The sequence below is a fragment of the Garra rufa genome, chromosome 12 (assembly GCF_049309525.1).
Source record: "Garra rufa chromosome 12, GarRuf1.0, whole genome shotgun sequence".
NCBI lineage: Eukaryota > Metazoa > Chordata > Actinopteri > Cypriniformes > Cyprinidae > Garra > Garra rufa.
In genome coordinates, this window is record NC_133372.1 from 47,019,663 (window position 1) to 47,038,388 (window position 18,726).

At 37.0% G+C, this 18,726-nt stretch overlaps 1 protein-coding gene across 1 annotated transcript in view; it reads left to right on the forward strand.

Annotated features, from left to right (window-relative positions):
• pmepa1 (prostate transmembrane protein, androgen induced 1) overlaps positions 1-16,766 on the forward strand; it is a 30,321-nt gene extending 13,555 nt beyond the window's left edge. Inside the window, exons 2-4 of the mRNA XM_073851402.1 lie at positions 9,522-9,676; positions 11,184-11,237; positions 12,832-16,766. Of these exons, the coding sequence (XP_073707503.1) occupies positions 9,522-9,676; positions 11,184-11,237; positions 12,832-13,326 (704 nt within the window). The 3' untranslated portion in view covers positions 13,327-16,766. The remainder of the gene's footprint in view (positions 1-9,521; positions 9,677-11,183; positions 11,238-12,831) is intronic.
• The last annotated feature ends 1,960 nt before the right edge of the window (positions 16,767-18,726 follow it).

An 18,726-nucleotide genomic window follows, 5' to 3' on the forward strand; every position in this document is an offset into this window, starting at 1 on the left:
CAGACACACAGCTGATAATAGGATGAATTTTCATACGCCTCAGACACACAGACGCATCCTGTGTGTGTTTATAGTGTGAATTCTCTTTAGTATGTATAGTATGCAAATCAGAATGCAGCTTTAGTTTTCTAGGCATTGTCTGTATTTATGGCTGATTTTAACTGCTGTCCCTGTGAGTGAAAGAATCTTGGCCCGAAGTGGGTGAATTTGTACCGTCTATTGTTTTAACATTTGTACTTCCTGTCACAGGTGTCTGTAACGAGAAATACAGAATCTAAACACGTTCCAAACATCTCAGAGTGATCAAACTCAGATTAACCTGCGTATTCCAGTCAAAGCACAACATCATACAGCACTGTAAAAATCAGTAATACTTTAACTATGTTAACATGAACTTACAGTAAAAATAATTCTAAAACATTTATTAATCTTAGTTGATGTTAATCTAGTGCATTATAAAAAAAATCTGAAGTTTTATTAGTTAATGCACTGAGCTAATATTAAGAAGGGTTAGTAATATTTTTACTGCTGCAAAAATATATTGCTTATTATTAGTTTGTGTTAGTTAATGCATTAAATGTTAAAAATACGAGTTTATTCTAGTTTTAATAGATTATCGGAGTATGTTTTACAAGAAAATACTATTTCAGTTGTTCTAATCAAAATGTTTAATCTGTGATTCAGTGTTTTATTTGCCCTTTCTTTTAAATAATTTGTGAAATTTACCAGCAGTTTTCAGTGAAATGTATTTCAAATTAAATTCTGCATTATTTTATGTATTATTAATTATGTAGCCACTCCAAAAAAAATGGTTTAGAAACAGTTTTCACTCTGAATTTTGAAGTAAATTTTACAAACTGTGATAGTTTCAGTAGAAGAACTGAAATTATAGTTTCTTTATAAAATGTACTGTAATCTTTTTTTTTAAGAATTAGTTTGCACTGAGTTGTGCTGTTTTAGTAGGTTTAGTCTCAGGTTTGTTCTCTGATAAACGCTCGACCGTGAGGCTGAGCGAGCGAATCATTCCAGCGCGATGAAGCACAGGCTGGAGTTTATCCAGAGTCTGGAATGAGAGCTGGAATGTTATTTTGCCCGCGGGGCAGGAAGGTGCACCTGGCATCGGCCCGAACACAAACACGGCTGGAGCGGCTCGAAGCGCACAAACGCCTGCCGAAAGCGAGACGGAGTGTGCTGAAACATCCCTGGGACAAATCTGAGAACATTTTGCATGTTTTCATCCAGTGGTCACCTTGTCATTGGCGTTTTAAATTTGGTTTGTATATGGTGATTGATGTTTTCATTGGCTGCCGCTTTAATTGTTCTCAGCCCAACCTTCCCTTCATGGTTTGTGTCGGCGAAGGATGACGACGGGTTTGTATTTTTCAGAATGAGTTCAACCGTCAGTCTCTCCCTCTCTCATTAAAGCATAGTTTGCATTGTTTACCGCATTTTCCGCCCTCGGCGTGTTTGAACGGAGTTACACAAACACACACGACATGTTCAGACCGATTCTTCAAGGCCCACCTGCGCTGCCGACTGCCGCTAGACCAAACACACACATGTCTGCAAAACAAGCGCCTGCTTATCCAAACATGCACATCTGAACCTTCACCAGTGCTGTGCTAACGCAACCCATACGGCCTAGTTCATCCAAAACTGAGGAAGTTCTTGTCTCAGTGTCAAACACTGAATATATACAACAACTGATGTTTTGGCCAGTATTTGATGACTAAAGGAGTAGTTTGTTTCTTCAAACCAATTTGTAGAAATGTGTGATTCTGTCTCACCAATGGACACTCTGCAGTGAATGGGTGCCGTCAGAATGAGAGTCCAGACAGCTGATAAAACATTACAGTAAAAGTCTATAATCCATGACAACGCTTCATCCAGTGAAAAAGCGGTGTGGTCTGAATCAGGAGAGAAATCTGCACAGATCAAGCACTGCTTACAAGCCAAAACGGCTCTAAATAAATATGTGACCCTGGATCACAAAACCAGTCTTGAGTAGCACGGGTATATTTGTTGCAATAGTCAAAAATACATTGTATGAATCAAAATTATGGCAAAAAGCATTCAGATGTTAAATAAAGATCATGCTCCATGAAGATATTTTGTAAATTTCCGACCATGAATATATCAAAACTTAATTTTTGATTAGTAATATGCATTGCTAAGAACTTCATTTGAACAACTTTAAAGGCAATTTTCTCAATATTTAGATTTTTTCACACCCTCAGATTCCAGATTTTTTCCAAGATTTTCAAATATCTTGGTCTAATCCTAATAAACCATACATAAATGGAAATCTTATTTATTCAGCTTTCAGATGATGTATTAATCTCAATTTCTAAAATTGACCCTTTTGATTAGATTTGTGGTCCAGGTCCAAATATGGGGCTGGATTTTGATGTGAGAAACAACAGGGGATGGACTTCTGGACTCATATTGTAGTTAAAAATGATGGATTTGTTTCAGCTTTTGTCTTCTTAAAATGTTAACTGATGGACTGGAGTGGTGTGGATTACTTGTGGTTTATTGTGATGTTTTTATCAGCTGTTTGGACTCTCATTCTGACGGCACCCATTCACTTGGTGAGACAGTGATAAAATGACACATTTCTCTAAATCTGATGAAGAAACAAACCCATCTATGTCTGGAATGACCTGACGATGACGACAATTTCTGCACGTTTTCATTTTTGCCTGAGCTGTTCCTTTAGTGTCCTGTAGAGGGACTATATTCGCTATAAAGTCACATGATCTTGTTTTTCTAAAACTCTGACTAACCAATCAGCATGAGGGCTGCGGCCGTATGTTTTATGATGTTCGTCTCAGTCAGACAGCGTGAGTGTTTCCCACAGTCTGTTCTCAGTGACCGCCAGCACTCATAAGTCAGAACGAGAGGGTCTGTCTCTGTCTTTGTCTCTCTCTCTGTCTCTCTGCTTTGTCATTCCCATGGAAATTTGCAAGCAAATTGTGACACCCTGTGACCTCTCCCTCTCTCTCTAACACACACACACACACACACACACACACACACACACACACACACGACTACCACACCCACTCACGTGTGTGTGTGTGTGTGTGTGTGTGTGTGTGTGTGTGTGTGTGTTATGGGTGTTTAATGGTCTATTTGGCAAAAAAGAGAGCACTACGCATTGCGAACACACACCCCTCATGTAAATGAGCACACTGTAAAAAACAATTTGTTGAGTCAAGTTAAAATAGTTTGTCACCTGGCTGCCTTAAAATTTTAAGTTCAGTCAACTTAAAATGTTAAGTTGTACTAAGCGACAACTTAGATATTTGAGTTGATTCAACTTAAAAATTTAAGGCAGCTGGGTAACAAATTATTTTAACTTGACTCAACAAATTGTTTTTTACAGTGCACATACTATAGACTTCTGTAATTGTAGAGTTTATTTGCAAAGACAGATAACTCGGTTTTGAAAATTTTCAAAAATCATGTTTTTTATTATGTTATCATACTTTTATTGTGTAAGTTAACTGTATTTATTAGTTATTTTTACTATATATCAAAATAACCCAACTGCAGTTTGATTGAGATTAATTGGAATGCACAATAAAAAACATGACTGATAAAAACAATGATCAATTTTTGCAAATGAACTCTTCATTTATAAACAAATCACCACTGACTAATTCAAACCCTAAAAGAAGCCTTTTTCTATTTAAAAAAAAATTAATAGATGAATATTTGTGTATTTTATATATAATATATACAGGATCAGCTGTATGTATTTGATATGTAATGTTCATATAGAAATATTCCATAACATTTGCTTGGGGAAGTATACATGAATCAGTTTTTCCAGTTTAAAGACGGCCCTAAATGCTCCTAAAGGGAGGTTTGGTCGGATTTAAACTCGTTTGTGAGGTCAGATTTGTTCCCAAACTGCAGCTAAACAAACACATGCGCGCACACACACACACACACACACACACACACACACACGCACACACACCCCTCCTCTCTGTCTGTCTGTTCAGTGTTGTCTGGCTCGACTGTGACCGCGAATGACCCGTGAGAAACAGACCGGGGAGGGGCGGAGCTTTGACCTCTATTGCCGCCTCACGACCCCTCCGTCACCCCCGTCTGATCTCTGAGTGTGTGTGTGTGTGTGTGTGTGTGTGTGTGTGTGTGTGTGTGTGTGTGTGTGTGTGTGTGTGTGTGTGTGTGTGTGTGTGTGTGTGTGTGTGTGTGTGTGTGTGTGTGTGTGTGTGTGTGTGTGTGTGTGTGTGTGTGTGTGTGTGTGTGTGTGTGCCATCATCAGCTGCTCTTTGAATAGACGTCATAGTGTCAGTATTACGGCCTCATCGACTCAAACGACTGATGCTTTGTTGTTGTTTTTATTGATTCCTCTGAAAGTTTGAAACGCCAGAGCTGATAACAGACTAACTGCACATCAGTGATGAAGAGATGTTTGTTGGATCTGTTATACAGGAATATATATGGCTTTCATAGGTTCTAATAAAACTGATTTAGAGGGACAACCAGCACATGATGCTAATGATTTAGTCTCTAGTGCCATGAATGAGCTGTGTGTTTATTTCACTGTAGTTTGTTGTTCGATCAGAGTTAAAGCTCAGACAATCTGTCCACAGATAAGGAAATAATTCATAAATGAAATGATGTTGTTGTTGTTTCTCTAAGAAAACAATGCCATTTCTGTTCCATGTGTCCTCGTGAGTTAAAGCTGTTCACACGAAGAACCATAAGCATGGTGTTTTAATTATTGCTCTAAATCTAGAGTTCACACCGTGACTTTAACAATAGTGACACAAAGGAACAATATCATTGGAATCACTTTTTTGCAGCTGATGAACAATAAAGATTTTAGTTTTATATTTTAACTTTAATGTTTTTTTTGTATTATTTTGTATTTCAATCTCTTTTTTTTTCTATTTTTTATATAAGGATTTAATTATTATGTATTTAATATATTTGAGTTTTTATTTTTCATTTACAGTAGTAATTTTATCCAAGCTAATTAATTTAAAATTAATCTTAAATTTAATTGCCAAAGCAACATTTATAATTTTTTGCTCCGTTAATTTGAAGTATTGTAAATAATTATAAATATAACAATAATATTTCAGCATAATTTCAATCAACAAAAAATGTTTTTAATTGTTAAATAGTAATAGTTGGCTAATCAGAACGTTATTGTGTGTTGTGTTCTATATCATTATAATTTCTTGTACTGCTTTAAATTCTAATGCATATTAAAATAGTTTACATTTTTGATCAATTCTGTTTAGTGACTGATGCAAAACATTCAAAATGAAACATTTAACAAAAATGTTGCCATTCATTTTAAATGTAACAGAGTTACATGAACATGAAATATTTATATATAAATATATCTTTTTGGTGAGAATGATGCAGTAGCAGATAAATATGCAAAAATACATTGCATGGCTCAAAATTTTTGATTTTTCTTTTATGCCAAAAATCATTAGGAAATTAAGTAAAGATCATGTCTATGAAGATTTTTTGTAAAATTCCTACTGTAAATATATCAAAATGTCATTTTTGATTAGTAGTATGCATTGTTAAGAACCTAATTTGGAGAACTTTAAAGGTGATTTTCTCAGTATTTAGATTTTTTGCACCCTCAGATACCTAATTTTTAAATAAATGTATCTCGGTCAAATATTGTCCTATCCTAACAAACCATACATCAACAGAAAGCTTATTTATTGAGCTTTCAAATGATGTATATATCTCAGTTTTGTAAAATTTAACCTTATGACTGGTTTTGTGGTCCAGGGTCACATATATATATATGTGTGTGTGTGTGTGTGTGTGTGTGTGTATACAGTCAGTCATTGTGAATGTGTGTTTGTGTCTGGTTCTGCGTTCGTGGCTCCCTTCACGTCCTCGCACCATCAGCTGTCTCGCACTCTTTTTGTTTTCATATGCAAAACTGACTCGCTCAGACAATTCAGTCTAGACCGGCGGCGCTCAGGCCCGTCCCTCTCATACCCATCTGCCCCAGGGGTGTGTGGGAATGCAGGAGCCTCAGTGTTAGTTTGACTCTGGTGGATGTGGATGTAGCATCATGCAGCTCCATGCGGTGGACGGGTCTCATCCGTGTGTTCAGACGCACTGCAGCGGTGAGTCTGACGCTCTTCATAGTGTTTTAGAGAAGCTGCTGTGTGTTTTTACGGCTGTTGGAGGTTCAGGACACTGGGTTTGTCTGCTTAATATTGTTTCATTTAGTTTCGCGTCAGTTGTTATACTTGCATATGTGATGGTACAGTTGAGATCAGTATTTTAACGTTGATGCTGACTAAACTATGAAAATATCTGCATATCTATTTAACAGTTTAGGGTAGGGCTGGGCGATATGGCTGAAAACTATATCACGATATCAGTGTTTCATATCGGTCGATATCGATAATTATTGATATTTTTATGACCCATTTAAAATAAGGACCAGGAGAAAAATATATTACACTCAAGCATTTTTATTTTAAACTTAACCTGCCTCTGATCATAATCCCCTCAGTTATTAAGACAGAAATGTCAACAACCATGGAAAACTCAAATAATTAAAATGTAAACATAAGTCTAAAGTCACAATATACACTTAATTATCTCTTAATCCTCAATTCAAACCCTATTCATTGTAGATGAAGTGAATGGTCAAGCTAATGTATGGCCCAGAAGTATGGCTTGACCACAGGTCAGAGGTTGTTGCAAAGTTCTTGGCTGATTATATTTTTTTCTGCACAGATTGCTGGTTGCCAGTAGCCAACATTACTTCTTTCCCGGTACTTTAGCCTATACTTTGTGTAATAACAAAAATATCTATTTAAGTGAAAAAATAAGTCCAAAACTTTCAACATTTTGAATAATAGGGCCTTACAATCTTTTTTTTTTTTTTTTTTTTTTTTTTTTTTTCAGAAATTCTTGTTTTAATTTTTCTGATAATCAAATGAAAGCAAAATCACAGATTTATTTTTAAAAATAAAAATAAGCAGAGCTTTACTGTTAAAATTAATACATGATAAAAATGATATTCAGTTAAAAAAGGTTTAATAATAATAGTATTTTTTCAACAATTAAGTGGTGACTCTTTATTTTATTTTTATCATATATATATTGTTTTATGTAAGTTATTTAAATGTGAACATATAAACACCTACATTATACTGTACAGTAATACAAGACTAATATTGTTCTGTTACATGTTAAACCGTACTTTTATTTTGACAGGTTGCCGTGAAGTTTCAGTGTGTAATACAGTATGAATGATGCTAGTTTCACTAATGAAACGGTAAAATTGACAAAAAGTGACACTCACAGCAGCTTTGGAGATGTATTTATTGGAGTTTGTCTGTTCATGTGAGATGCAAAGGCCAAAAATTAGCGGGAGCGTCACGTGTGCAGTATGCGTGTAGTGAAAATAAAACGCGTCTCCTCCATTCATACAAGGCAAACGGAACATGCAGGATTCTTATTGAAACGGTCTTTTTGCATTTCAGTTTTCACAGACACTAGTCCATATCGCGATCTGAATTAATTAACAGACCAACTTTTGATTTATTCGTCCAAAAATCGACGAATTCCGCGGCATTCCGCCCTATAGTAAAGTCCGTTTTTATGAATGGAGTCCGCGATCCCGTCTGTGATTAGACATTGTAAATGCGCGATCATGTAGAGACAGAAACCAAATGCCTTCGTGTAAATAAGATAAATAACATAAGGCTATTTAGTTTGTTTAATACAACAACATGGACCCGTTCTGTAGGAAAGATAACCTTAATTTCTATTGTGATCTGGCGCTATGAACTGAACGTTAAAGGGGGGCTGGGCGGGCCGACGAAGAATACAAAATATCGAACGTTTTATCGAACACATTTTTTATTGATATCGATCTCTTGTCTATCGCGATATATATCGTTATCGTTTTATCGCCCAGCCCTAGTTTAGGGTCACTAATTAATATACTTTTATTTATTAAGGGTGCATTGGTCAAAAGTGACAGTAAAGACTATCTATAATGTTACATAAGATTTATATTTAAAATAAATGATGTTCTTTCTATTCTTCTGCAAATCATGAAAAAGAATCTATCACAGTTTACACAAAAATATTGTGCAGCGCAACTGTTTTCAACATAATAATCAGAAATGTTTCTTGAGCTGCAAATCAGCATATTAGAATGATTTCTGAAGAATCATGTACAATGTTGAGGAAAGTTACTTTTAAAAGTAATGCATTACATTGAGTTACACCCTAAAAAACATTACGTTACTTAGTTACTTTTGTGTTACTTTTTAAATCTGGGCAGGGCTTGCTTGTTTGTTTTTAATATAAAAAGTTGTATTTTTGTCAAATGTAAAAGCCTTTTTACACCAGAAAAGTAAAGAAAAGTAGAGAAAAGTAAATTGACGCAGAAGAACAAATGTCAACTCTTTAGCAATAAAAAAGGAAAACAAATGTCAGATTATCTTGAGTCATTTCTGCTTATTAGTATGGATGAATTGGATCATCGAAGGTCGGCAGCAAAGACATCGGTTAATAAAATGGGATTAAATACATAAAGGATATTTGTATTATTTAACATATTTAATTATTGCAGGTTTTTATTCATTTTGAGGAATACTCTATCTGTTTTTTAGTGAGTGAGATGAATTAATGCATGTTCACATTTATTCTAGAACTAAAGGAACATCTTACTCACAATTTCTCTCTACATGGAGACAGGAGAGCTTTTAATCAATAAATGGGGTAAAAGTAACTAGCATTACTTATTTGAAAAAGTAACTCAGATATTTTCTTGTTAATTAAAAAGTAATGCGTTACTTTACTACTTACTTGAAAAAAGTAACATTATTACGTACTTGCGTTACTTGTAATGCATTACCCCCAACACTGATCATGTGACACTGAAGACTGCAGTAATGATGCTGAAAATGCAGCTTTGATCACAGAAATAAATTACATTTGAACAGATATTCACATAGAAAACAGCTATTTTAGATTATAATAATATATCAAATTTTTTACTGTATTTTTGATCAAATAAATGCAGCACTGGCGAGCAGAAACATTATTAAATCTTACCGACCCCAAACACTAGGGTATAAATGTGTGTGTGTGTGTGTGTGTGTGTGTGTGTGTGTGTGTGTGTGTGTGTACAGTGTATCTGCTAGATGTTATTAATTGTTTTTGGAGTTTATCTGAATTGTTTAAAGTTTGGTTTGGTCTTTGGAAATAGTAGTGATTCTGAATTATTATTATTATTAGTAGTAGTAGTAGTAGTAGAAATAAAAAGTGTTATTCTTGCTTTAAAGTGTGAATTTTACTGTAAAACAAAGTTCCTGAAGATCTTTTTTAAACTTACTTTGAATCAGATATTTTTTGAGTCTCTTCTGAACTTTACTTTCATGTTTACTCAAGTTTTCACTTATATTAGGAACACCTTTATTCCAGTACAGATGCATTCAGTGTGATTAACAGTGTTTGTGTCTGTGTCTCTGCAGCCCAGCTGGAGTTTGTTCAGATTCTGGTGATCGTGGTGGTGATGATGATGATGGTGGTGGTGATCACATGTCTGCTGAATCACTACAGACTGTCTGCGCGATCTCTCATCTCCCGGCACGGACGAGCGCGCAGACGACACCTGCCCCTGCCGTCGGTAAGAAACACACACACACACACACACACACACACACGTGTTGGGTTTACATGTTTTATGGGGACATTCCATAGGCGTAATGGTTTTCATACTGTACAAACCGTACTTTCTATGGCCCTACACCTAAACCTAGCCCTCACAGGAGATTGTGCACACTTTTACTTACTCAAAAAAACTCATTGTGCATGATTTATAAGCCTGTTTCCTCATGGGGACCTGAGAAATGTCCAAAATCTACTGGTATTCCTATCCTTGTGGGGACATTTGCTCCCCATAACGTGATGAATACCAGGTACACACACACACACACACACACACACACACACACACACACACACACACACACACACTGTCTGTGACGGCTTCATTCACACACACTGATGTCAGTCTCACTCCGTGCGTCGCATCTCTGTGGAGTAACTGATCTAATTTTAGGTTCAGCTGGGTCACATTATCACTGACTCATGACGCTCGTGTGTGTGTGTGTGTGTGTGTGTGTGTGTGTGTGTGTGTGTGTGTGTGTGTGTGTGTGTGTGATGTTATTAATCATCCCATAATTTTGAGGTTTGCTCATGTTTGTGTGTCTGTGTTAATCTAGATAATTTAGCAGTTGACCGGACAGTAACTTCCTTGTAATTCCTCATCCTTATAAAGACTCACTGAAGGAATCCTGACACCTAGTGGATGTAGATCAGCTTCCTCACAATATGACACACTTTGCAAAAATGTCATGATCAAAGGCATTATGATTCATCATGTTATCATAATTGAATCACGATTGAAACAGAGCCAAATGTGTGAGAGGCGACCAGTGCATTCATTCTGAGAAATGATGCTTTCAGAGATTCTGGATTAACAGAACTGTAGGAAATTAATGTAGAAATGTGATACATGAACCACAAAACTAGTGTTAAGTAGCACGGGTATATTTGTAGCAATAGCCAACAATACATGATGTGGGTCAAAATTAAAAAAAATTCTTTTTAATGCCAAAAATAATTAGGATGTTAAGATCATGTTCCATTAAATATGTTGTGAATTTCCTACTGTTAATATATATAAACATATTTATTGATTAATATGCATTGCACAACTTTGCAGGTGATTTTTTTTTTTTTGCTGCACCCTCAGATTTCAGATTTTCAAATAGTTGTATCTCAGCCAATATTGTCCTCTCCTAACAAACCATACATCAATGGAAATCTTATTCATCCATGGTTGACTGGTTTATTGGTCCAGGGTCACAAATAAAGAGGCTAGTAAAGATCTAAAGTAATGTAATGATGAGTGAAAATCAGTAAACATAACATCCTGATTTGAGCTGAAATCATTGTATTATGTGAGCAGAAAGTGTGGAGTGACAGACATAAAATTAGCAATAACTCCTTTTGAAAGTGATCAACATAATATTAAATTAATAAGAAGCATCATCAGAGGTTCTTGGTTTGTCCTGCTGTTGTTCGTGTTCCTATATAATTTGTATAATCTGTTTTTCTTGTTTTCGCAGGAGGGCAGTCTGTGGTCTTCTGACGGTCCCAGCTCTTCTAGTGCCATGAGCGAGGTATGATTTATTTCAATAATAACTACACAGAATACAGCTTGCAGTCAAATGTAAACCTGGTCAGCTACTTAGACTGTGCATGAAATACAATTGTATTACAGATAAAACTGTAAGTTAAATATGCAAGAGCACAAAGTAGGGCTGTCAAATTTTTTACATTTTGAATATTTGTCAAATTCAAAATAAGAACCCACATTCGAATGCAAAAAAGTTGCAATTTTAGGTGTCCAAGTTTAAAAAAAAAACATATCTCGAGACTTTATGGTGGGTTTTTCCTCATCCCACTGCATCTCATGTTTTTAAATGAAAAAAGTACTCTGTGATTGGCTTTTGGTCCTTTGTATTAAACTCACAGATTCATGCATGATGCTGTTTTGTTAAATAGTTGTTTAAGCAACTTAATTATAATTGGTTTATAAACATTATTCTAACATTATGCACTTTTTTCACAGATAGTCATGTTATTTCATTGCGTTGAATAAATGTGCATTAGTAATATTTTGCTCGATGCGCCCTCTTGTGGCCTCAGGAGAGAAGCCAAAAGCTTTATTTCTCACCCCAACTGAAATTATGCATTTTAAATTCGAATAGAATTCAGATTTATGTACAAATTTTAAATTTACAATGCCCTGCAAAAGTATTCATACCCCTTCATTTTATTCACATTTAGTTTTGTTGCTGCCTTATGTTAAACTGCTTTAAATTACTTTTTTTCCCCACATCAATCTACATCTCATACACCATAATGACAAAGCACAAAACAGGTTTGTAACAACTTTGCAAATTTATTAGAAATAAAAAACTGAAAAGATCCCGTTGCATAAGTATTCATACCCTTTTCTGGGACACTGGAAATTTATCTCAGGAGCATTCACATTGCTTCTAGATGTTCCTACACTTGGAGTGGAGTTAAACTGTGGCAAATTCATTTGCATGAGTCTGATTTAGAAAGACACACACCTCTCAGAAAAGGTCTAACAGCTGAAAATGCAGATCAGAGCAAAAACCAAGATAACTGCCTGTAGAGCTCAGTGACAGACTTGCGTTAAGGCGATGATCTAGAGAAGAGTTCAGAAACAAATCTGCTGCATTGAAGGTTGACAGAAGCATTCTCCATAATGGAAGACGATTGGAACAACTAGGACTCTAGAAAATGTCCAAGCTGACAGAGATGGAGAGGAGAAAAGGTGAGGCAAAGAATGGCAGATAATTGCCAAATGCAGATGTGCAAAGATGCTCACATCAGACCCAAAAACACTTGAGGCTGTAAAGCTGCTTCAACTATGGACTATGTTAAGGGTGTGAAGTGAATACTTATGCAATTTACTTATTTCAGTGTTTTATTTTTAATACATTTGTCAAATTTGCAAATCTGGTTTGTGCTTTGTCATTATTATGGTGTATGGAGTGTAAACTGATGTGGGGGAAAAATCATTTAAAGCAGTTTAAAGTAATGCTGCAACAAAACACAATGAGAAAAAATGAATACTTTTGCAAGGCACTGTAGTTTCTCAACCCTTTTGACAGCCCTAGTACAAAGTGAAGATGCACCATGAGAGTTTGTTCTGATGAGGATCCCGTCTGTCTCCTGCAGGTTTACGCTCCTCGACCGCCGGACCGGGTGCCGTCGTACCTTCAGCGTGAGCGTCTGTCCCGCTTCCAGCCCACGTACCCGTACCTGCCGCACGCCATCATCGACCTCCCGCCCACCATCTCGCTGTCAGACGGAGAGGAGCCTCCGCCGTACCAGGGCCCGTGTTCCCTTCAGCTGCGAGACCCGGAGCAACAGCTGGAGCTCAACCGCGAGTCGGTCCGAGCGCCACCCAACCGCACCGTCTTCGACAGTCCGCTCATCGACGCCTCTCTGCACCCGCCGAGCGTCAACGCGGGCATCAGCGCCCGGCGCCTAGAGGAGGCTCCGCCGGCGTACAGCGAGGTCATCGGCCACTATTACCACCCCACGTCACTGCCGCGCCACACACAGACTCACTCCGCACCGCCGGCGCTGGTGCAGGGCCTCATCCACATCAGCCGCACGGACAGCAGAAACGCACGCAACAAAGACAAAGAGAAAGCACGGCACGTCTAGAATCAGCCGCTGCTTCCTGTCGGTCAGGGGCGGCTGCACAACAGACTCACGAGAGACACTGAGAGACGCCGCTTCAGACTTTCTATAAATATTTACGTGTTCTTTGTCCTCGATCTGCACTCAAACTCGACGACAAACACATACCGCTTCCCTTCGGCCCGTTTCCCTGAGCGATGGAGAACAGCTGGTCTTCCGTTTAGAAACGTTAATTGGAGTCTTGTGATTCTTCATCACAGTCGTCAGTAAATGTGCATGACTTCCTCGTGAGAGTTTTGCATCGGACTGGAAGTGTTTGTTCAGTTGTTTGTTTGCGGTCAGAAAGAGTCGGCCGCGTGTCGAAGCGCCAGCTCTGAGGGTGTGTGTGTGTATATAGGCTACTATATAAATATATATATACTGTACATGTATATGGAAGCTGAAAAAACAAACTTAAAGCACGATTTTAGAGTTATTTATATAAATGTCTAAAATTGCACTATTTTTAATATAACGATACGGCAGGCCTCGGCTTGCGATCGGTCCACAGACGGTGTGAGTGTCCCGGACGCCGGTTAATGATGAGCGTGAGCGAGTTAACTCGGGTAACTTTGCTTCACAGCTCGACTGAACAAATCTGAATCGGCCGGAGGAACGTCGCTGAGAGTTCTAGAGATCAACGGTAGTCGTTTTACAGCTAGAGGACTAGTTAACTAGCGTAGTTAATTTCAGAGCTTCGGTTTCTCAAATGTATTTGCCTTAATTTTATTCTAGATTCTAGAAATCTGAATTCACAATCATTGATGTTTAGAACCTAAAGGGTTTCTTCTGCTCGGCTGTGGCGCAGCGGCTCGGGTTCACACGCGGCGTCTCTTATAGCACTTTACCGACCGGGGAGGAAAACAATCGACGAGCTGTAGTCGCCGGTTTCGTCTGGAGTAAACGAGCACTCAGGCAAATGAATATGCAACTGCTTTCCGATCGGACGACGCGCGCAGAGCTGAAATCACATTGTGGGATCCGTAACGTCCACCAGGAGAGACAGCCGCTCGGATTCTGAGTCACTGAATCAATGAATATTTAATTGAACACAATCTCATTCACTCGCTGCCAAATAGTGACTCACGGGAAACAAGCGTGGTCGAGTCGAGCTGCTCCTGGTGAATCCCACGATTCGGTCTGCGCTCGTCTGTCCGCTCGGGGAATATCGGGTCAGATTTTGCCGTGTTCGCTTGTACTCCGGAGAATCGCTGCTAACAGGAAGTCAACCGCTGGAGAGAGAAACTCAACGAGTTCTATAACTAAATGTACATTATAAATGTAGTCATACTTTAGTATTGTTGTAGTCGTTTTTATAATATATATGCCATATTATAACTAAATGCAGACTTTAGTCTGGCTGTCTAGTTAGTTAGTAACTAACTATCAGTGGGTCATTCTGTTTATTAGATTTTAGTCATAGATGTTCAGAATCATTAGTTTGCCATCTTTAATAACACACACTGCTGCTCAGAAGTTTAAATCATTAGTCTCTTATGGTCATCAAAGTTCTATTTATTTGCTCAAAAATACAGAAAAAACTTATATTGTGAAATATTATTGCAATTCAAAATAGCCTTTTTTTTTTATTTTAACATACTTTAAAATGTCATTTATTTCTTTTATGCAAAGCTGAATTTTCAGCATCGTTACTCCAGTCTTCAGTGTCACATGATCCTTCAGAATCATTCTAATATACTGATTTATTACTTTTATTATTAATTTTGGAAACAGTTGCTGCTTAATATTTTTTTTAGAACCTGTGATACTTTTTTAGGATTCATCGATGAATAAAAGTTAACAAGAACAGCGTTTATTCAAAATAGAAATCTTTTCTAACAATATGAATATAGTAATAAGTCTTTACCATCACTTTTTATCCATTTAACACATCCTTGCTAAATAAAAGTATTAATTTCTTTCAAAGAGAGAAAGAAAGAAAAAATGTACTGACCCCAAACTTTGAACAAGGTGTTTGTTACAAAGGTTTTCTATTTTAAATAAGTGCTGTTCTTTTTAACATTCTATTTATTAAAGAATAATGAAAAAGTATCTCAGGTTTCCACACTAATAATAAATCAGCATATTAGAATGATTTCTGAAGGGTGCTGAAAATTCAGCTTTGCATCACAGAAATAAATTATATTTTAAAGTATGTCCAAATAGAAACCACTATTTTAAACTGCATTAACATTTCACAATATTAATTTTTTCTGTATTTTCTGAATTGTCTCTTTCAAAAAGCATTACAAATCTTACTAATCCCAAACTTTTGCACAGCAGTGTATATTCCATATTACGAAACTTTAAACTTTAATCTGATTGTCTAAATTTTAAACTGGTTAGTTGGTCACTAACTACCTATGGGTTGTTATTTTAATTCTACTTTAGTCATAGATTGTTCAGAACAATTTGTTAGCCGTTATGATGTATTTCAAATTATCATTAATTGTCCAAATGCAGACTGTTTGAATTATCCGTGGGTGGTTCTCTCTCCGGCCGCGGCGTGACGTCTTCCCTTTACAGAGACGGCCGTTTGTTCCCTGCGAGATGCCAGTGTGTCACATGCCCCCGTCAGCCAATCAGGTGGCCGTTGACAGGAAGTGACATTGTATGCATGATGATGATGATGATGATGATGAGGTAGTTTAGTGGAGAGAGTTGCAATATACCGACTATTTGCCTTTTGATAATGTAGTTTGTTGTTTAGCTCAGAGTAAAGATGTACTAGTTGTTTTTCTGTTATTGTTGCTTCTTCAGTTATTAAGGTCATTTTTGTTTTGCTCACACAGTAAACAGACACTGGCTTTAGTCACTCCGTCATCAGAGCTGGTTAAAGAAACGTGACGTGTGCCTTCCAGTCGCCAGTACAGACGTGTGTGTTTCGTTCTGTTGCCTTCATGTGTAATTCAATTCTGGAATAGAGAACATGTGAATGCATTTGATTCAGTCAAATTAAGCACAAGATGAAACCAAACGACGGCTCTGCTTCACGGGTGTCTGCTCATCTTCTTCATGTTGGTTCCACAGTCTGGATGATGGATGGAGTTTCTTAATCAAATCACTGATCATGTGAAAAGAGGCATTTCCAAAGAAGGACTTTTCTCTCCAATCCTGTGTGACGGTGATTGAAGCTCTTATGTTTTCTCTGCTGTTGCATTGCTTTGGCTATGAAGCTGCCACTGAACGCTCTCTGGGGTCGCAATATGAACGTGGAGAACGTGTGCGCGGCTCAATCCCGTCTTCAGGCCCGTTGTCGTCAGTAATGGCCGCTTACGTGTCACTCTTTTGTTTTTATTTATATCAGATCCTGAAAGTGTTACTGGTGTTTCTCTTTGGGACAGTGTCTATTACACACCATCTTATACAATCTCATGCATTTCAGTTAGCTGCCAATTAAACAAATAAAACATTTTATAAAATAATGCATCTGCAGGTTTTTGTTTTTATTACTCTTTTGCATGCACATACATACTAGTTTTGTGTGTTTTATGTCTTTTGTGGTTTAAAAGGTTAAAAATGTGACCCAGGATGACATGAGTGTCAATTTCTCGAAACTGAGATTTATACATCACCTGAAAGCTGAATATCTGCAATCTGAGGGTGCAAAAAAATCTAAATATTGAGAAAATCACCTTTAAAGTTGTCCAAATGAAGTTCTTAGCAATGCATATAATCAAAAATAAAGTTTTGATATATTTATGGTAGAAAATTTACAAAATATCTTCATAGAATATGATCTTAATATCCTAATGATTTTTGCATTAAAGAAAAATCTATTATTTTGACCCATACAATGTATTTTTGGCTATTGCTGCAAATATACCTGTCCTACTTAAGACTGGTTTTGTGCTCCAGGGTCACATATATGATTAAAAAAATGCATCAATATGAAAACGAAGCACTTCAGGAATAGACTTGCATTGCCTTTGGAGCACATTCATATATTCTGTCATCATACAGGTCATTAGTTGTTTGATTTAATGCTGTTTTTCAATCACAGATCCTCTGTTTTTAAGTATTGAGGTAATTGATCTCACAACCTTTAACCCTCTAAAGCCGAACGTTTAAAAAATGGTTTTAAAACATTCAAATGTTTAGAAACGGAACAGTTTATTGAACCTTTAGGCTTTTTAAAAAAAAAGTTGGCATGTTTACGTTGGCATTTATTTGATCCTTTAAGGTTTTATAGCTTATATAATGGATATCAGATTTATAGAACAACCTAAAATTTCCAAAATTTCAAGGTCACTGCTTAGTCCTGTTTTAACGTTATCCTAACAGGAGTAGAAGGGCAGTTTTTAGACTTTTATAATTGAATTGTATTCTGAAGCACAGTGTAAAAAACTTAAATGAGATATTTGATTAAGTAAAAAAATTAGAAAACACTTACAGATGTTACAAGTTTTTGGGTTGTAGGTTAAAGGGATACAGCTGTGACTGGAAACTTACAATGAAATGGATTTTTCTACCTAAGAGATGTGTTTTATTAATGTCTACACCTACCCCAACCCTAAACTTAGCCCTTACTATACAAAAACAGTATTATTGTTGTACAGTGTGCTAAAAATATCATTAGATTGATGTGTGCATGCCCAGTAGCCAGAGCTGTATCCCTTCTAGCCTAAACCAAGTTATTGGTATTAATCAGTGTTGCCAGGTCTGTGATTTTCCATCAGAATTGGGCTACTTTGACACAGTTGCTGCAGGTTGTTATTGATGTCCACGGATTAAAGTGACCCCAATAACATCATATTTAGCTCCTGAAATATAAATTTACTAGAGGAACCCCGACAAAACAATGTGTATTTTATCCCCCGGAACACGGTTTTTAATGGGTGGACCCCCCTTGGAATGCAATTGGGCTAGTTTTAAGTAGGGCGGGTTTTGTTGTTATAACCTGGCAACCCTGGCGCTAATTTTCTTAATTATCTAACAAACACTATTTAACTGGCTGCATTCATTTGAATTTTCACTGAGATTGTAAAATTGCAGGTCACTCTAAGTTGACTGAAACCACAACATTTGTTTGTTTAGATGAAGGGACGCCTCTTTTTAGCCACTGCAAGAGCAGTTGCCCATTCCAAATTTGTGTTTTCTTGATTATTGCAGCTTTACAGTGTCACTAATTCATTCAAGTCCCTCAATAAGGCTGGTCATCCACGTAAGACAAATGCACAAGATGACAGGATAATGTGCAGACTCTCAAATGGGAACTGGTTCAACACTGCAGCTGGAATTGGTTGCCAGATCAGCACTGAACAGAGTAAGGATCCGTTTCAGCACATTTAAGAACATATGGACTGAAAGTGCACTCAGCAGTAATCAAACCTCTCATCAGCAGAGAGAATGAAAAGACTAAGCTCACCTTTGCTGAGGAGCATG